This window comes from Apiospora phragmitis (assembly GCF_038363925.1).
Source record: "Apiospora phragmitis strain CBS 135458 chromosome Unknown utg000011l:1.0-3236445.0:1.0-3240683.0, whole genome shotgun sequence".
NCBI lineage: Eukaryota > Fungi > Ascomycota > Sordariomycetes > Amphisphaeriales > Apiosporaceae > Apiospora > Apiospora phragmitis.
Window position 1 is genome coordinate 1,917,648 of NW_027117411.1, and position 18,709 is coordinate 1,936,356.

Genomic DNA, 18,709 nt, shown 5'->3' on the forward strand with positions numbered 1-18,709 from the left:
TCAGGCTCAACATGCACGTAAATCAAGTACTCAGTGAAACAAAAGTAGAAGGCATAACGTATGCATGTAATTCATGTGTCGGTTGCTCAAAAACTTCAATACTAACAATATCATTACAATAATCATGAACAGAGCAGCGCCAATGATAATGATGACAATAACCACAATAAGAACAACAAAACGATGTACTCCGACTACTTCCGTGTAGTCATAAATTCCAATGCACCGATTTCTGATTCCGTGCCCTGTCCTTTTTGATCCTCCGTTCCGCCGGATCCCTGGAAACCAGGATGGACCGCATCGTCCCGTACGAGAGCCGGCTGTTGCTGGAAGGCGACGAGCGGCCATTGCGCATCTCTTGGTCAGCGGTGTTCTCTTCTTCTGCCGCCAATTCCGAGCGGTGCTTCTCTACCAGCTTCTCGCCCCTGCGCAGGCGTTGCCGCCAGCCCTCGACGAACATCCAGGCGAGTCGCATTCTCGCTGTTGACCACCTCTTTGGTCAGGTTGGCCGTCATGGGCCGCTCTACCTCTTGTAGTTGCGGTTTCTCTGGTGGTGTTCCGCTATCGCTGAGGTCTAGTCCCTTGGTTCCCATTCCCAGTGCCTCGTTCAGTGCGTAGTGACTTCGTTTCACGTATCCGTGGTTGTCCTCCTTCGTATAATGATGATGTTGGTGTTTGTTGTTTTTGCATGTTTCCTCAGGTGAGGGTGTTAATGAATATGGTTGCTGGTAATGATACTTGTCCTCTGAGCGTGGTCAATTTCTGCCGGTCATGCCGTTATCCGGATGGTCCGCCAGAGCGAGCTCTTCTCATGCATGCGCTCGACCTCGTCATCCTCCTGCGCCACCCGCTCGTAGATGCTGCTGCTGCTGCTGCTGTTATTCATGTTGAACAGGTCGGCCGCGTTGAGCGACTTGCGCAGCGACGAGCTCCGGTCGCGCGGTGTCGGCTGGAAGATGGTCGACGACGTGGCCCGCGAGCGCGCGGGCGACGAGGTGCTGCTGCCGCTGCCGCCTAGCTCGGAAGACGTGGGGGCACTCTGCTGCTGCTGTCCTTCGAACATGCTCCGCAGCTTGGCGAACATGGGGAGCTCGCGGGGCCGTTGCCGGCCGAGACGGAGTTGCGGGTCGATGAGGATGCTGACGGCTTTTCCTGGGGAGGCGGCGTTACGGAGTCGAATCGCGTCGAGGCCGGCGGGGTAGGCATACCACCGCCGCCGCCTCCGTTGACACCAGCGGCCCAGCTCGTGGGCGCAGGCGGTGTCGGTTTACCACTGGCGGTGACGTCGTATCGGAACGGGTCGAACTCCTCGTGCGCGCCCGCACCCGAGCTGGATGCCGTCAGTTGCGAGATGCCGCGCGCCCGACCGGCGCCGAAGGGCATGGACGGCCACGAATCCCGGATCACCGGCTCGTGGCGGTCGGCCAGCAGGGCCGAGTGCACGGGGACGAGGCAACCGAGTCGTCGATGGTGCTGTAGCTGCGCACCGACTCCGGCACCGACTCGTTGCGCGCATGCCAGGGCACGTTGGTCACGTCCCGCGGCATCACGAACGCGGCGTCATCATCGTCCTCGTCCGGTGTAGGGGTGACGACGGCCTGCTCTCGCGATGATGGGTAGGAGTTGCGGTTGTTACTGTTGCTAGGCGCGTGGACGCTGTCGGCTAGGCCGCCGTTGGGCGTACCCGGGGTCCCTTTTGGGTGGTGCAGATCCATTGGGCTCACATCTGACGTGGTTGCTTGCGAGACGGGCGCGAGATTGGAATCTTGAGCTGCTCCTCCGTCGCTTGTTTCGAGGAATGAGCATCCTGGGGCTGACCAAGCTGATGACCGAACTGGGCCACGGTGGGAGTTGCGTTATTCTCATATCCTTCGTCGTAGTCACCACCCAGCTCCGTTTCGAGACTCTGGAGGTTGTTGTTCCCAGGACTCAGCTTTGCTGTGGGCGGGCCTCCGTCATGCTCATCGGGATAGTAATCAATCGTCGATTGTTTCACGTTATCGGACTCGACCTCCGCAGAGGAAGACTCGTCTTCGTCGTCAAACAGGTCTTCGTGGCCATGCATGGTATCGGTTTCCACAGGAAGAGGCGAGCGCGAGGCTTGTCGGGGTGGCGGCTCGACAACAAGGTGGTCATCGTGCTCAGGGGCAGAGCTTGGAGCAGCGGGTTCCGTTAAGGCTTGCGCAGAGCTTGGCTCATCGGTTGGCTTTGATGGTGCTTCCGGGTCGGCTACGTCTCCAGTATGAGACTCCGGTGCGTTAATAGCAGGGGCATCCTGAGTTGCTGGTGTAGCTGCAGCATGGCTATCAGCATCACGTTCAGTCATGTCTTTCGCATTCGAGGCATCTTCATGCGGGGTGGCGAACTTGTCGTCAGCCGGTGCCGTATGGAGATCTTGTTTAGCGGCATCTACGCTGCTGGTCTCTTCTTGAGATGGATGCGCATGCGGTTCCCTGTCTTGGTCCACTCCGTGGTCATTGGGACTGTCTGGCTTTGGTGGCTGCTGTTCAGATGCAACCGGATGGGCCTCGGGGGTTTCTGCTCCTTCTGCTCCGAGTTCGGAACCTAGGGGATGGTCAGAGCCATCTGCATGATTCGGAGCCGAACTGGCATCGGTACCAACATGTTCACTTTCACCGGCATCAGCAGCATCGGTCATGTCCTTTCGGGGGTCTTCGATAGCAGCGTCAAGCGACAGGGGGATTCTCCGGTGAGGCTGGCGCCTCCAAGATAGATTCCGGTTCAGGGGCTGTGGCAGTCTCCTCAGGGGCCTCTTCCTGTGCCGACTTCTTGGTTCCGGGTGACGCTTCCTTCGTGTCCTTATCTTGCTCTGGAGATACGGCTTTATCGGCTGCCTTTGGCTCCGGATCATCGAGCTTGGGAACTGAGCGGTCTGTTTGCTCATCCAAAGTCGCGGGCTCGGTTTGCTGAACCTCCTTTGGAATAGGCAGTTCATCAGCCTCCGTCGCGGCGGCCTGAACGGTTTCCGATGGTGAAGGCTCAGATTGGCTTACATGATCCTCGGTAAAGTGCTTGATATCCGACGACGTGTCTGCAGCGGGCAGGTCATGGGCAGGCTCAGCAACTGGAGAGTCGGCCTCAACAGCTGGGACGGCTACCTCATCCTTATCATCTGCTTGCGATGCTGACGCTTCCTTGCTCGCTTCCGGTGCAGGAGGGGGTGCTGGGCTTTCGTCGGCATGGTCTATAATAATTCTTGGGCCTTCATTCGGCGTAATGAACTGTTCCTCGTCCGAGTAAACGGTCGGGTGTAAGAACTCTAGCGCTGATTCAGTGGGGCTATGCGCCTCTTCCTTGTGATCAGGTTTGGCATCCTCGGTTGCAGGGAGCTTCTCTTCTTTCTGATCTGCAGGAGCAGGGGCTTCCTCGACAACAGGCGTCGCTTCAGCAGCGGGCTCTTCGACAGCGGGTGTCTTCTCAGAAACAGCCTCATCAGCAGCAGGGATAGCAGCAGGGGTCTCGACAGTTGGTTCCTCAGCAGCAGGAGCCTCCTTGGCAGCGGGGGTCTCCTTGGCAGCGGGAGCTTCTTCAGCAACTTCCTCCGCTGAAGTTGCATCTGTAGAGGTGGTCTCCGGGCAGGTGTCTCCGTAGCAGGTGCCTCTGCAACAGCTCCCTTGACAGCAGGCTCATCAACAGTAGGTCCCTCGGCAACGGCGGTATCCTTGCCAGCGGGCGCCTCTTCGACAGGAAGCCCTGTGGAGGCAGGCTTATCAGTAGCGGCGTCTTCAACAGCTCGCTTCTCCTCGACCGCTGGAGTATCCTTGGCAGGTGTATCCTCTGCAGGAGCAGCCTCAGTGGGAGCAGCCTCCACAGGTTCATCATGAGCACTTGGAGTCTCAGTCGCGTGGTCAAGAGACTTCACATCAGATGGGTCCGCCTTCTTCGCGTCCAGATCTTGTGGCACAGGGCTGTCTACCTCTTCCTTGACTGCAGGCGCAGATTGGACTTCAGGTTCTTTGCCAGAAAGGCCCCGGTCTGCAGGCTCTGAGTCGTCGGTCTCGGGTGATTTCTCCTCCGGGCTATCAGCTGCGGAGCTCGCCTTCAGCTCAGGTTCCGATGCAGCGGGCTCATTTATAGCGGGCTCAGCTGCGACGGGCTCATCTGTAGCGGGCTCAGTTGCAACGGGCTCAGCTGCAGCGGGCTCAACTGCAGAGGGCTCATCTGCAGCGGGCTCATTTGTAGCAGGCTCAGTTGTAGCCGGCTCAGCTTTGGCCGACTCACTTTTGGTAGGTTCCGTTGTCGCCGGCTCGCTTTTGGTAGGCTCTTCCTCGGCAGCCCCAGCCTTTTCGGCGCTGGTAAGAGGTGATTCCTCTTGATACGACACCAGTGTTGACGGAGGGTCAGAAACACCAGCCGCCGCCACCGCAGGCTCTTCCGAACCCTTGGGAGAAGTTTCTTCGACGGCCTCAGTAGCATCGGGCTTGACATCATCGTTGGTTGAAGGAACATCGGCGGCAGCGGGCTTCTCGTCCGCGGCTTCTCCTTTAGGCTCTGCTGCGTCGATGGGCTTCTCCTTGTCACCTTCTTCAACATGATCGTCATGCTCAGGAACTGAAGTGTCAGGCTCAACGACAGAAGATTCCGTCACACTCGGTTTCTCCTCAGCATCGCCATACTCAAGGGTCTCTGAAGTTGTGGGCGGTCCTCGGATGTCTCCTTGGGAGAAAGCCCCTTGCCCATGTCTGCAGAAGGAGCTGCTGCAGTATTCTTTGGCTACCGGTGTAGCCTCTCCATCCTGAGCGGCGTCGACGGAACCACCCTCGTCGAGAATGTTCTTGACGAAGGCTTCCGCATCCCTCTCAAGCTGCTCCTCCTCTTCGCTGGACTCGGCCTCGGCTTCGGCCTTATCTGCAGGAGCCTCGGTTGCCTTCACTTCCAGAACCGCAGCTGCTTCTTCTGCGGCAGGGACCTCATGGTCATCGCCGCGAACAGAGTTCGGCTTGTCGCCCTGCGTGGAGGTGTCTTCCTCGCCGTGGCTGCTGCTGTGGGTCTCGTGCGAGTCCTCGTGCGAGTCGCTGCCGGAGGGCGAGTGCGGCCGGGAAAAGGAGTCTTCCTCTCTTCTTGTCCGATGACGGCAGCTCCTCCTTTACGGGAGGAAGCTCTCTGGTGGCCGGGGTCTCCTCTTCCGTTGGGGAATCTGGAAGGACCTCGCGCCTCGTAGGGGGTCGGGGCACGTTTAGCTCCTCGTGGCTTGGCACTTCCGATGCCTCTTCGGTAGGCTCGTCGGCATGAGACTCTTCTGGGATGGGGGCAAGAGTAGGTTCATGCGCGGGAGAAGCGGCACTATTGGGCGTCTTCCTCGGCGTCCTCGTCATGTACTTGGGGTTCTTCTGCCGGCTTCTGCGAAACTTCTTCGGCATCGACTTCTTTGGCGGCAACGTCTGGTGAATGTTCTTCGGGAGATGCTTCCGCGGAGACGCTTCCTTGGCAGGTGCCTCCCTTGTGGGGAACTCTTCTGGCTCATCATCTACAGCCGAAGTATCGGCTTCGGGCATGCTCAGGGCCTTAACATCGTCGCTGCTGGGCTCGGTGGGTTCGGGTGCATCCTCAGCCAGGGTGGGTTCCGGCGCGTCAGCAGCGGGATGAGCCTCCTTCTTGTTCTCACCAAGCGCCTTGGCCGAAACTTTGTCCGCCACAGTCGCCTCTGGGGCGGGAGTAGCATCAGAGGCAGCACCGCTTTCACCGGCGACATCCTTCTGATCTTCTGTAGGGTGATCAGACGCATCCGCCGTCTGGGGTTCGGAGGTGGTCGCGCTATCTTCAGCTACGGGAGCGTCGGCACTCTTAACTCCTGGGTGGTCTTCGGGCGCAGTCGCCTCGCTAGGTTCCTCAACCTTAGCTTCGTCGTCTACCTTGGCTTCGGGCTCAACCTGGACTTCCTTAGGCTGGGGGGTATCATCGTTTTCAGTAGTGACTGCAGGGGTTGGGTCTTCTCCATGTGCTGTGGGCGTGTCGGTTTGTTGAGCCTCTTCCTCTTCGGGAAGCTCACTCAAAGCCTTTTCAACTTGCTCGTCAGGTATCAGTTGGTCCGCATCAGCAGATGAAGAACACTCTTCTGGCTTCTGCGGCACGGCCTCGGCAGCTGGCGTCGCTTCTTCAGCGGCGGCCTCTTCCGGTTCAGCGGCGGGTTTCTCCTCAGCTGCTGCTGGTTCCTCCGAAGTAGTAGGGGCAGGTTCTGGTGTTTCCGTGTCAGGCTTCTCCTCTGACGCCTCGTCCTTTGGCGTCTCCGCCGGTTGACTTGGCTCTGATGGCAGTTCGCGCGCTGCCGGTGCCTCCTCCTCAGGTTGCACTTCAGCGGCTTGTACACTCATGGTTTGGGGCTCATCCGTTGGGGTATCTTTGGCACGGGCCGTCTCCGGCTCCTTTGGTTCTGTCGTGGCTGTCTCATCTGCCTGGGCCGGTTCTTCGGGTTGTGTGGGCTCGGGTGTCTTCGATTCTTCATTGGAGGTTTGGATTGCAGTTAGCTCTGCACCAGCATCAGCAGGAGCAGCGGCATCTTCTGGCTGCTGTTGGGGCTCTGCTGGTTGTTCTTCTAGAGCCGAAGACTCTTCAGGCTGAGAGGCCTCCGGCACCTCTTTGCTTTCGGGCTCCTCCACTGCCTTTGCAGCTTCAGCCTCATCCGGAGACGAAGACTCTGCACTCGGAGGCGACGCGGCGTCGGCCTCGGCCTCGGCCTCAGGAGCCTTTTCACTGTTATTCACAGGTTCTTCGGGGGTGGCCGCACTGAGGGCTCGCGTACTGCTTGGCTCCGGGCCCTCCGACCCTGCACCATTGACAGTCCGGCTCCGCCGCGTCCTCTCCCTCTTGCGTGTGGGTACCGGTGGCAGCGGCGCCTTCATCTGCTCATCGATCAAGCGATTGATTTCCTGGGAGGGGGAGACGTATTTGTTAGTATAGATTAAATCAAGCGGTCACCATAAGAAACACACAAGTAAAGTGAAATAGTACTCACTTGTCGCTTCTGCTCGAGTTCGCGGATCCGTTTCTCGCCCTCCTCGATGTTCTTCCGCGCCTGTTCCTCGACGGCGTCCATCTCGAGCTCGGTCTGGTCCTCAGCGGCGTCCATGTCTCCGTCGAGCTTCTTCTGTCGCTCCTCGTCCTCCCGGGACCGGCTCGCCTGGAGCTCCTCATCTTCCTGGCGCCGGCGCCGCTCGCGCTCCTCGTCTTCGAGCCGCCGTTTCGCGAGGACCGCGTCGCTCTCGGCCTTGCGCTTGCCGTCCAGCTCGGTCCGCTCCCGCTCGTACGCCGCGCGGAGGTCCGCGAGCAGCGAGTCCCGCTTCTGCTCCAGCTCGTCCAGGCGGGCGTCGTGCTCTTCGACCGACAGGTAAGAGGCGAAGGTCTTGTGGATCTCCGACAGGTTGTCGTGCATCTGCTGCACTAACGAGGCGACCTCCATCTTGGGTATATATGTGGCCTCGTCTTCGAGGCAGGGGGGCTGGTGCAGCTTGTGCAGGCGCCTTGCTATTCACAGGTACAGGGGGGTATATTAAGGAAAGTGAGAAAGAAAAAGATGAGATGAAGATGTTGACAGAAAGTCACCTACCAGTTGCCTCGGCTTTGTGAAGACTACCTAGCTAGCGAGAAGATCAGGTTGAAACCAAAAGTGGGTGAAACGTACGGGATACATATATATGTCCCTCCCGGCCGGCAACACCTCTTGGACTGATTCGCAGAGTGTCAAGTGGCGCTCTCTCTTACCTTGGAAGCAACCTAGCTGGCCGAGGAGGGACGCGCAACGGCGCATCCGGCTTCGTCTTCATGCGCCCTACAACTAACCGGCTACTAGTGGTCACAGAATTGGAGGAAGCCAAGCGACAGCCTTTCTTTCAATGACACGTCAAGAAACGCAGATTGGCCGGCGGGCCAAGCGCCGGGCAAGTCAGTCTATAGTCGCCTCACGATAACTATATCGTTGGCTACTACCACGCACCCTTGCATCATCGGATAGGTAGGTATATCGAAGATAGTGGCGGGTATATGGGCCTCGGTTGGAGTCGAGGAGATGAGCGGCGAGCTCTGGCACCTAACATGACGCGCACCAGGACAAGCAGACAGGGAAGCAAGGACGAATGAACCCCTCAACGATACATAGAGTTCGTCAAGCCGTCGCCATCCGGTGAATGGATTGGTCGTATACTGTGCCAGCAAGCTGCCTGGAGGACAGCCCTTTTCGCAGGACGGATTTCCAACAAGCAACAGCCTTGTTCGAAACACCAAAGAACAAGCATGGCCCGACCACGCTGGACAATTGTTTCTTATGCGGGCCTCGGGCTTTGCATATGTAAAACGGCTCTAGGCTGCGACGCGACGGCATGTACGGGGAAGCCAAGGCGACGTGGGTGGGTGCCGTTGGTCCTTACGTGCCGAAGAAATGTAAAAGAACAAACCAGGACTTGCGTAATGTTAATTTGTTATTTGCAAAAAGGACTCGGGCAGCGTGGTATCTCATGCTACGCTGGTCGCTCATTCGCTAGGTGCTAGCTGCTGCTAAATTTGGGAGGGTGAAGGTGCTATATTATTAGTGTTTGGTCCAACCCGCACGCTAAATGGGCATCGAGTCCAGCTGCATGACGACCTAAACGACAAGCCAAAGCAAGGAACACTGTGGTATGCGTTTCAGGAATGCTGGCACCAATGGACCAAGGCCTATTGATTTGATGCATAAATGTCTGGTGTTTGGGAACGCTGATCTCGGAAATAAGACGCCAGCTGTCAGCTTTTTGCGGCATCTTGGTTCTGTTAGTTCCAATCCGCTCGTCACGGGCCATTATGAGGTTCTACTACTTCATTCAGATCATTGGCACTGTCGGATGGACGATCTTCATACCCAATTGACGTTCGAATATAATACAAATTTTCTAGATACAACTCCTATATACGGTTTGATTAGAGGGGAGAAAACATCTATTGCCGTCCAATAGCTAGGTAGGTAGAGAGTAAAAGAAATCCCAGGCTGAACATCATAAACACGACAGTGAACGACCACGCAAGTCGATGGGGGGATAAGAACGTGGTGAGCTCGTGATACCGGTCAAAAATTGTACAAATGCGTAGCTCCATGTATCTGGTTCATTATTGCGTCCCCCATGTTGCTTTTGCTGCCGTACGACATAATCGCTTAGAAGGTGGACTGGCCGCCCTTGCCCGCCCGCATCTTCCTCGTGCGGAAAGTATGACGGTGGTTGATTCGCTCGAAGGTGCCGAACGCGTAAGCAGCGCAGCCCAACACCAACCAGACCGAAATGATGATGAGACCAATGGGGAAGATGAGCAGTTCGACACCAGGTAGGATGAATGCCACGGTTCCATTAGCCAGGCCGGCGACCATGTCGTTGACGGCCAGCTGGGCACGGGCAACGTCCGACATGATGACTTCCTTGGAGAAAATGCCGTTGACGAAGGCGGCCTCGTTGGACGAGACGTTGGTGCTCACCGATGCGCCTCCGGCATTGGTGGCGCTAAGAGTCACCTGTGGCAAGAGCAAGGCTTCCAGGACGCCCCTAATTCACTATATCAGTATCGACTGCTCCCACGCGTTTGGGGTTTTCTTCTGGCAAAAGAACTTACATGGTCATAGGCTGCGCCATTTGCGCTTGATCGATCTGCCCAACAAACATGTACGACTGCAGGGGCTGCATGTTATTGGCTCTAACCCCGAGCTCAGGGGTTTCGTTAAGCGAACGGGCTTGGTTCGGCTGCAGCGGCGAGACCGAGGCACGTGGTATTGCAGGCCCACCTGGATTCTCTCTGCCGGGATACCGGAGAAATCACCCGTGGCCTGCGAGATCTGATAGAGCCTCAGATTGGCCATGAAAGCGCCCGTCTTGGTGTCCAGCGACGGCAGGTTGTAGCAAACGGCCGTCCCCGAAGGATTGGTGGCCGTACTGAGCTGAGCTAGCGCGTCCTGACATGCCTTCGAGGTATCCGCATTCCACTGCTGCATGTTCATGCCGCCGGTAGGGTTGCTGTTGTTGGTCGAGTTGGACGGGTTCAAGTTGAGGTTCGAGTCCTGTCTCTTCCAATACCGGCAAAGGAACGCCTGCGCTTGCCATTCGGGGCTCAACTGGTGCCATTCCCCCCATTGCGTCAACGCCAGCATGCGCACCAGCGGCGAATATCGAAGTCGCCAAAGCCGTTCCCAAAACATCTTGGTCGTTTTGTCTGTCGTTAAGATCTATTATATCGAAAAGCTGTCAAAAAGCGCTGCGTGAGAACGAGGATCGAGCACTGAAGTTTTTAGCCGACCGGCGGTTACGAGAATCGAAAGAAGAGCGTGTATGGATCGGATCGGAGCGGCGGCGAGGTGGTTTCGAACCGTTGTCGTCAGGTCGTCGTCGTCAAAAGCCGAAAGGGAAGAGGAATAGAATGAAAAGGGACCTGCCCACTAATAGAGGGACAATACTGTTTGGTTTCGAACTGAAGCTTCGGAACAAGGCGCAGTTCCAATAATCGGTGAAGAGAGAAAGAGAGAGGACCCGAGATTCGAACAGTCGAGACGCCAGTGATCCACCAAGCCAAGGCACCAGAACCGTGTGCCGTGACAGATACCCCGAGTCCGAAGGTGGAGATGCAAATCACGATACTCGGCCTTTGCGCAGCGACAGTATGTAACAAGAACCACAGCGGTTGCAACACACAACAACAGGGGGATCGGAAGAAGAGAACAAATGATAGGCTATATGTGCTAGATCAGACTGTCAGAAGGCTTAGGGTCATAGACAAAACACTCTTTGCGATATAATAATGGCGAGACCGTCAGCATCAATTGCCCAGCAATTCAATTCATAGGGTTAAGGAGATGCATGTATTGGTGTCGCGAATGGGAGAAAACGGCCGATGCAGGATGGTTCCATCTCGACAGATGCTCGGGCGCAGTGACGTGACGTTAGCTATCAATCCAGGCAAAGCAGCGCAACGGCAAAGCCAATTGCCAATTATCGAACGGTCTGATACGAAGAAGGGCCGCCCCCTTCGCATCGATCAGACATTCGGCCATCATGGTACAGCATTGGGGGGTGGCCATTTGTCGCAGGGCGGAGGCGATGGAACGAGCATCGTCGCAGGCGGACCAAACAAGTTAGAAGGAGTCTCTGTCGCACCCGGTGGTTGAAGGGCGCCTGAAGCGCCCTGTGCCTCATCGTCTTTTTTTCTCTGTTGTCCAATCGGTTCACGTCTGCCACTAGCTCCCTTTAACGTACTCCACAAATTGTGCCTCCTGTGTAGCGCCTTCCCGGCTAGTCGGCGCTTTCTTTCTACATACTTCGCTGACAAAACCTTCGTTCGATATTCTGTCGTTTCGCCAAGAGTGAGAACCAAGTATTTTCTAGATAATTTGGGAACAAATAGTTTCTATCAGCTGGATCTCCTCGATCTGACATGTTATTATTCGGCACGCAAAATCAATGCGGTGGCCTTCGTCATAGTTCGGATGGTTATCCTGAGCATTCGCACCAAGGAGTCGTCCGATTAGTCGGTGCCATATAATATGTTCTTATCCTTATCCGATTCAACATCTCGTTCATGGCGAAAGTTACTGTCCTGCAGTAAGGGTGATTATTCAAACGGTGTCAAGTGCAATGTACATTATATTCGTTTCTACATAAGAGGAGGCGAATCAAGGAACTTCCATCTGAACATTACAAACTACGTAGCTTGAGGTTGGCACTACAGTGCAGAACCTGTGATCGATATCAAGTCATGGAAGATAACGATAACGAAGTCTTACGATAAATACGTAAAGGGTAGATTTGCCTCGCCATGGGTGCTGTTACCGGGTAATTAAAGCGGTGCAACAGGTGATGTAGTCTGTAGACTGCTTTTGCTTGGGCGGGAGTTCAGGGCCTCAATATAACACATACATTTGATCTTTGAGAGCCTCGCAGGGAGCTGCGATCTCTCCCTCCTACGTGGTACGGATGATGCCACTAAGAAAGTTCGCATCCAGCTGCTGATCATCGACGATCTTACACGCGTGATCCTCCCGCGGGGAAAACCCCCGGTTCTAAGAAGAAGCGAAGGATGAACAAGAAAAAGAAAAAGAGAAGAAAAGAAGCAAGTTTTCCACAAATCACACATCTGCTGCGACCAAGGCAGGTATAGCAAATGGGACGGATGAGGTCATCAAATAAATAAGGAGAAGGTACCTAAACTGCCAACAAGTCACCAAATCGATGAGAGGGTATACTCCGACGGGACGGGAGAGAGACACAACTTGTTATACCTGTGGAAAACATGGTACGGGAGTCGCCCCTTACGAGATCACGATGAATGAAAGAGGAAATATTAATATTGTACTTGTAATGTTTGTTAATATCGAAAGTGTCATACGAATAAGCAATCATTGGAGTGCTGCGGACACCTATCGTCGTGAAAGGGACTTCCAAATGACCATGTAGAGCAACCAAGCAAGCTTCCAACGATCACCGTGTGCTACTAACCTATCCTCCGCAGAACCGAATCAACCGTAGAGTAAACTCGCGGAGCCCGGTCCTTAACGAAGTGCGCGACCTTGATGAAAGCCAGATAGACACTGACACCGGCCCAGAACCCCACGATAACCAGCAGTCCCCAGCCGAGCCTGACGTCCACGACGCGCGCCGCGACCAGCCGGCGCAGGGCCGTGCTCACCAGCAACCAGGCGTACAGCAGCGGCGCCGCGGCCTTCATCCTGTTGGCCGCGGCGAGCTGGTAGTCGGCCTGTTCGCGTTCGCGCGCCTCGATGGCGTCGGCCATCTTCCAGGCGACCTTGTTGTTGATCTTCTCCCAGGTGGCTTCGCAGGCGTGGTCGCGGGCGGCTTGGCTGAACCGCTCGCGTAGGTTGTGATCCGTACTCAATCGGAAGACCTTCTCGACGAACCCGTCCAAGTCCGCGGGCGGGACCAGATATCCCGTCGTGCCGTGCTCGATGATGTCGGAGGGCCCGCCCTCATCGCGCGCGACGACGGGGACACCGCTAGCCATGGCCTCGAGGACGACAAGGCCGAACGTCTCCGTGATGGAACAGTGGAGGAACAGATGTGCGGAGGCATAGGCTTCCATCAGCTCCTCGCCGACTTTGAAGCCCGTAAACACGACCTTGTCCTTGTCTGCGAGCGGTCGGAAGTAGTCCTTGACCTCCTGTTCCACCACGATGTTCCGGTTGCCGCCAACCACCACCAGCTTGAAGTCCAGCCCCCTCCTATCCAGCTCGATAGCCGCATCGGCCAGGAACCCAAAACCCTTCTCGCCCGCCAAGCGCGCACAGGTGAACAGGATGATCTCCCCGTTGGGCGCCCACGCTTTCAGGAGCGCTTCGCTCCGCTTCGATGGCTTGAAGCCCTCGTTGTTGACGCCGCGCCGCAGGACCTCGAGCTTCCGGCCCGGGACACCGGCGGCCCCCTCTAGGTACTTCCGGACGAAGGTGCTGGGATAGAACAGCGTCTTGACCGAGGCGTGCTGGAACAGGTAGCCCTGCACCTTGGAGAAGGTCCAGCTCGCGACAGCGCCCAGGGGCCGCGGAAACAGAATCTCGCAGTAGCCCGCGAGGTCGGTCTGGAAATTGCAGAGGACGGGCACCTGGGCCGCTTCGGGGCTGCTGGCGCAGCTGCAGCATGAGCTGGAACCCCAGCGACGCGGGACTCCCCAGGTAGATCAGGTCGGGCGGGCCGCCGAAAGTCCGCTCGTAGAGCTTCCGCAGCCGGACCGGGTAGACGATGGAGAGCTCCGGGTTGAAGGGCACCGGGTATCCCGCCAGACGTACCTCCTGGCTGCGGAGGGAGCTCGCATCCAGGTTGTCGATGGCCTTGAAGGTGTTCACCTTGGTGTGGTTATCGGGCGCCACCACGGAGACCAGCGCGCCATGGGAGCGCAGATGGTTGACCAGGTTCAGATTGGTGCGGCTGACACCGTTGATGGGACCGAATGATTCCACGCACAGAAGTATGCACCGGCCTTTCAAAGCGGCGGGGAAGGTGCTGAGGTCGTGGGGCTGACTGGTTGATGACATGGTAGAGGTCTGTCTTGGTATTTCAGGAGGCAGGCCTGACCTGCACGTAACAGTTGAGACCTTGTTTCCTTACAAATATTGGTGTTTTTCAACTGCTGCTACTTAGACAAGTATTTGCCTCCTGCGATACTATGGTAAGGCCACCACCAGTACCTTATTTGAGACTGATGTAATATATCGGTTCAGTGATTGGCAAGAACCTTAAGCGTACCTTGCTACACACTGATAATAGATCAGATAGACAGAATGAAACCCTAGGAGTCCAGGCCCGTTCTGTTCACCGTCGGTTGTCTTTCACAAAAAGGAGCTTCGATGCTGGCATCTTGGTTGGGTATCGCCTGACACCTGTTTGACTCTGCAGCCGCGAAGGGGGGAGGGTGATGAAAGTGGCAAGAGAATGAATCAGGTGTGCCAATTTCTTAGAGTCATCCGGAAGAGTTTTCACTATCATTCAAATACTGTTATGCCGCAAGTAGGTCCAAGTGTGCTTGCGACCCAGAAATTCGCAGCAGTAGAGTCGGTGTAGAGCACGTAGACACACGATGCTGGAGGTCAGGCGCGTAATAGCTTCGAGGGTAAAGCGGAGGGGAGGGCTGGAGGGCGTATTAGTTAGCGTGCATCTTAGCTGGCAAGCTGGCTGGTTCTCTGGTGGGGGATGAGCCTATTCAGTGGGACGACAGTCTTCGGGATCACTGTCGACCAATCCCTGTTGGCACGTTTCCCTCTTTGTTCGTCTACTTGTGCCCCTCGAGTCCATGTCGAACCAAATCATGGCTTTCATAAGTATGGCAGAAACGAGATGGGGTTTCTCAATCGAAATACTGAATAGGTAGTGTCACATGTGCCCTGACCATATTGCAAGTTTTGAGGAGGGCGACGTGCGTGCTTTCTTGCTGTGCACGAGACTGTTACTTCCTCCGCTTGGTGGTATCGCAACTACCATATACCGCAGTCGGACTACATCAAAAGACGAAAACATTTGAAATCAAATATCAAGACCTAAAGCGACACCAGCACGCATTGATGGTATCAATCAATGGCATATCTAGAAACCTCCGGTTGGGTGAAATCTCGCATCAAATCAACTTTGGCAATCTGGCGAGCTGGTCACTGGTCTCGAGTCTCGACTTTCACCGGTCTCGAATCGATCGCATGAGATAAGGGAAGAATGAGGGCGGGTTCCCTGCTGCCAAGTAGACGACGGCCAATGAGATTTAGGGATGGCTGCACAATGTCATGGGTTAGCCAATGGATAAGCCGAGTTCTCATGCATGCACTTAGGGACCGAGGAATCTCAAGGGCAACACCCACCAGTTCTCGGTGCTTACAGAAGGTGCTCACTAGTAGGGGCATGAGGTTACATAAGACCTGCCTGCACCACCAACTTAGACATTTGGCGATAAACCCCACTGTTACCCATGGTCTGTTCAGAGTCTTAGACGATCCGCTTGGCCTGACGAATGAGGGTCGGCCTTTGCGCCCCCGTGTATATCGTGGGTGAGCCGGTTGGGTGGAATTCCTTAAAGTTGTCTCCTGCTTTTGCCTTATGTAGGTACCTACTTAACTACTGGTTTCGTTAATGAAGATAAAGATGGAGTGGAATAAGATAGTGTTGGCGCCTCCCGTGGGCATAACCAAGCAGTGAGAGAGATACAGGGCGTACCTTCCACTTCCCTTCCCATACCGGTACACTTCCAAGTATGTCAGCATGAGGTGTGGTGCCAGGCAAAGGCCGAAGGCGGGCAGTTATCTATCTCTGCCCCTCCATCGAATCAATCTACACACACGTTACCATGGCCCTCGTGTATTGGCTCTCGTCAATCGGTGGCACCGACTAATTCTCTTTCGCCGCGTCTTGCCTAGATCGGGGAGAAAGAGACATCGCTTCCTTGACCTCTGGTGTCTTGCGACTTGATCCCGAGCCTCCAGCCCAACTTACACAGAATCCGCAAGCTCACACGATCAATTCCAGAAAGTATCCTGGTAAATTTCAGCTGTTCATACTTATACAACATTGCGCCGTGTGCTTCTAACTCACACCGAGTCAATCCCATCGCCGCGCCGCAACCATCACAGCATCGGAGTACCCTTCAAAATGCAGGCGATATCAGCAGCGCTGGGGGACACGGGAGAGGTTGCCTATTTGGAGAATGCTGCTTCAACCGCTCCTACAACACCAGAAGGCAGCCTGTCCTTCAGTCCGATCCTACGCGCCGCGGCCGATGGCGCGCTGGATATAGAGTACACTTCTCTGGCAGCTCGCGCAAACAACATGTCGCTTTCCTCAACACAACTAGATTCTAGGGTACCAATGGTCCGGAACATCTGCTGCGTTGGCGCCGGTTATGTTGGTAAGTAGCTGTTCTGAACCATAACTTTGGCTTATTGAATAGCCCACCCAATTTTATCGCCAATATGATGTCGGTGACTGACCTCGAACTTTTAGGTGGCCCTACTGCCTCAGTAATAGCATATCAAAATCCTCATATACGGGTCACTGTTGTAGATCGAGACGCGCAACGAATCCGGAGGTGGAACTCGAAACATCTTCCGATCTACGAACCTGGCTTAGGCGAAATTGTCCGTATCGCGCGCGACGGCTCCAGGGAATGCGCCTTTCACAACGAGCCGGATAAGTTGGATGGCTCCGACGTTGGCTCAGATGACACAGCGTGCTCGTCAGAGTGCGAAAGCCAATGCGAGGTACACCAGGCGGGAGTGACCGTTGTTGCCGCAAGGCAGCCAAATCTCTTCTTTTCGACGCAAGTATCTGAGTGTATCGGCGAAGCGGACATTTTACTGGTCGCGGTAAACACCCCGACAAAGTCGCGCGGAGCTGGTGCTGGCAGCGCGACAGATATGACATCGTTCGAAGCCGTTACAGGCGTAGTAGCGCAACACGCTCGTCCGGGTGCCATCATTGGTGGAGAAATCGACTGTCCCGTGTAGGACAGCTCAACTGGTCCAGGAGACTGTGAGTTGTCTCGATTTCCCTCCTTTTCTCCTCTCGAGTACCCTACTTACGCAACACAAAGATGGCGATCCATCGTCCTGGTGTCCACTTCGAGATCCTATCCAATCCAGAGTTTTTGGCTGCTGGTACGGCGATGAAGGATCTCATGCAGCCCGATCGCGTCCTAATTGGTTCTTCCACGACGGCGTCCGGGCGACGAAGCAGCCGAAGCGCTGGCAAGCGTCTATGCCGCATGGGTCCCACTATCTCGCATTGTGACGACCAACGTGTGGTCTTCCGAGCTCTCCAAGCTTGTCGCGAACTCTATGCTAGCTCAGCGCATCAGTTCCATCAATTTGATATCGGCCATATGTGAGAAAACAGGAGCCGATGTGGACGAAATCGCTCTGTCGATCGGGTATGACCCCCGAATTGGGGATAAGTTTCTCAAGGCAGGCATTGGTTTCGGGGGAAGCTGCTTCAAGAAGGACATCCTCAGCCTGGTCTACTTGGCCGAGTCTCTCGGGTTGGACGAGGTCGGCGAGTACTGGCGCCAGGTGGTCAAGATGAACGATTACCAGCGGGACCGGTTTAGCCGACGCGTCATCAAGTGCCTGAATAACACGCTGGTCGGCAAGAAGATCACACTGCTGGGCTACGCATTCAAGGCCAATACCTCGGACACGCGCGAGTCGCCCGCCTGGAGATCATCAAGACCCTTCTCGAGGAAGCTCCTTTGGAAATTGCCATCTTCGATCCTTGCTGCAACTCGGCCGTGGTGCGCGACGAGATCCGCACACTCCTCAAGGGCCAAGCGGCTCTGAAAGAGGACGGAGGCCCGATTGTGGTGTACGGCAACGCATATGAGGCCTGCGCGGCAAGTAACGCCGTGCTGGTGACTACGGAGTTCGACGAGTTCCGGAATACCACCGCTCCGGCTTTGCCGTCGTCTATACCGAGTAAGTCGACAACGCGGCCCAGGTTTAAGTCTGTCAAGGCTCTTGACCCGCGCCCGTTCGAGCGACTGGACCCGACAGAGTCGGAGATATTGTCTCTGCACAAATACCTACTCCGAGCCGCGCCGGTGTCCAGTTTGTGCGACGGCGATCCGTTGCAGCGATACAACGCGGAGCCCTTATGCGCCGAGGAGTGTCCTGACTGTGGGCTGGTCAAGAGCGGCTACTCTACGGCGGGCAACTCGGACGAATACAAGTCCAAGGAGGCTCGACTGGAATAAGATATCGTATCACATGAAAAGCCCCAAGTGGGTGTTCGATGGTAAGGGCATCATTGATGGAGAGGGGCTGAGGAAGCTTGGAATTAGGGTCGAGAGTGTTGGGCGTCAAGGCTGGTGCTGAGTGACGGGTTTCGGTGACAATTGGCGTTGACATGTATGTGTATTCAGTCCGCCTCGCATGGATTTATTCAGTCATGGGGTTGGAGGGGCTATAACGCCTGCCTCGTAACATTGGGCGGCCTTCTCTTTTGTCGTGATTTGCATACGGGGGGATGATAGACATTATGACACTTAGTTAGGAGCGGTACATTTGTGAGTTACCCGCCTCCTCTGGTCTTGACGGTTTATGATCGGATGACTCTCATTGGACTTGAAAATATATAATAGTCTCACCACGTCTGGACCCGGACAATGTGAACGGAGTAGATTAAAATGCCCGGAAGAGTTGATAGCAATAGATAACACGGCGTCGTCATGAAGTGCGAAGAGCCGTAGCAGAGTAGGCTGGTTTAAA

The 18,709-nt window shown here is 55.6% G+C and overlaps 7 protein-coding genes across 7 annotated transcripts; 2 read left to right on the top strand and 5 right to left on the bottom strand.

Annotated features, from left to right (window-relative positions):
• Positions 1-208: 208 nt before the first annotated feature.
• PG994_013352 (uncharacterized protein) lies at positions 209-475 on the bottom strand (the record flags this gene model as incomplete). Its single annotated transcript, XM_066864761.1, has 1 exon — positions 209-475. The coding sequence occupies one exon, from the start codon at positions 473-475 to the stop codon at positions 209-211; it is 267 nt and encodes an 88-aa protein (XP_066709722.1).
• Positions 476-769: 294 nt separating this feature from the next.
• On the bottom strand, positions 770-2,659 carry PG994_013353 (uncharacterized protein; the record flags this gene model as incomplete). Its single annotated transcript, XM_066864762.1, has 4 exons — positions 770-1,152; positions 1,209-1,330; positions 1,408-1,693; positions 1,732-2,659. 4 exons carry the CDS (start codon positions 2,657-2,659, stop codon positions 770-772), a joined length of 1,719 nt encoding a protein of 572 aa, XP_066709723.1.
• Positions 2,660-2,687: 28 nt separating this feature from the next.
• PG994_013354 (uncharacterized protein) lies at positions 2,688-7,417 on the bottom strand (the record flags this gene model as incomplete). Its single annotated transcript, XM_066864763.1, has 4 exons — positions 2,688-3,590; positions 3,641-5,036; positions 5,095-6,887; positions 6,974-7,417. The coding sequence occupies 4 exons, from the start codon at positions 7,415-7,417 to the stop codon at positions 2,688-2,690; spliced, it is 4,536 nt and encodes a 1,511-aa protein (XP_066709724.1).
• Positions 7,418-9,139: 1,722 nt separating this feature from the next.
• On the bottom strand, positions 9,140-10,168 carry PG994_013355 (uncharacterized protein; the record flags this gene model as incomplete). Its single annotated transcript, XM_066864764.1, has 3 exons — positions 9,140-9,521; positions 9,589-9,757; positions 9,793-10,168. The coding sequence occupies 3 exons, from the start codon at positions 10,166-10,168 to the stop codon at positions 9,140-9,142; spliced, it is 927 nt and encodes a 308-aa protein (XP_066709725.1).
• Positions 10,169-12,453: 2,285 nt separating this feature from the next.
• On the bottom strand, positions 12,454-14,005 carry PG994_013356 (glycosyltransferase family 4 protein; the record flags this gene model as incomplete). Its single annotated transcript, XM_066864765.1, is given in 2 exon segments — positions 12,454-13,603; positions 13,623-14,005. 2 exon segments carry the CDS (start codon positions 14,003-14,005, stop codon positions 12,454-12,456), a joined length of 1,533 nt encoding a protein of 510 aa, XP_066709726.1.
• A 2,095-nt stretch (positions 14,006-16,100) lies between these two features.
• PG994_013357 (nucleotide sugar dehydrogenase) lies at positions 16,101-16,954 on the top strand (the record flags this gene model as incomplete). Its single annotated transcript, XM_066864766.1, has 2 exons — positions 16,101-16,356; positions 16,452-16,954. 2 exons carry the CDS (start codon positions 16,101-16,103, stop codon positions 16,952-16,954), a joined length of 759 nt encoding a protein of 252 aa, XP_066709727.1.
• Positions 16,955-17,040: 86 nt separating this feature from the next.
• PG994_013358 (UDPglucose 6-dehydrogenase) lies at positions 17,041-18,195 on the top strand (the record flags this gene model as incomplete). Its single annotated transcript, XM_066864767.1, has 3 exons — positions 17,041-17,149; positions 17,184-17,587; positions 17,665-18,195. 3 exons carry the CDS (start codon positions 17,041-17,043, stop codon positions 18,193-18,195), a joined length of 1,044 nt encoding a protein of 347 aa, XP_066709728.1.
• Between the last annotated feature and the right edge of the window lie 514 nt (positions 18,196-18,709).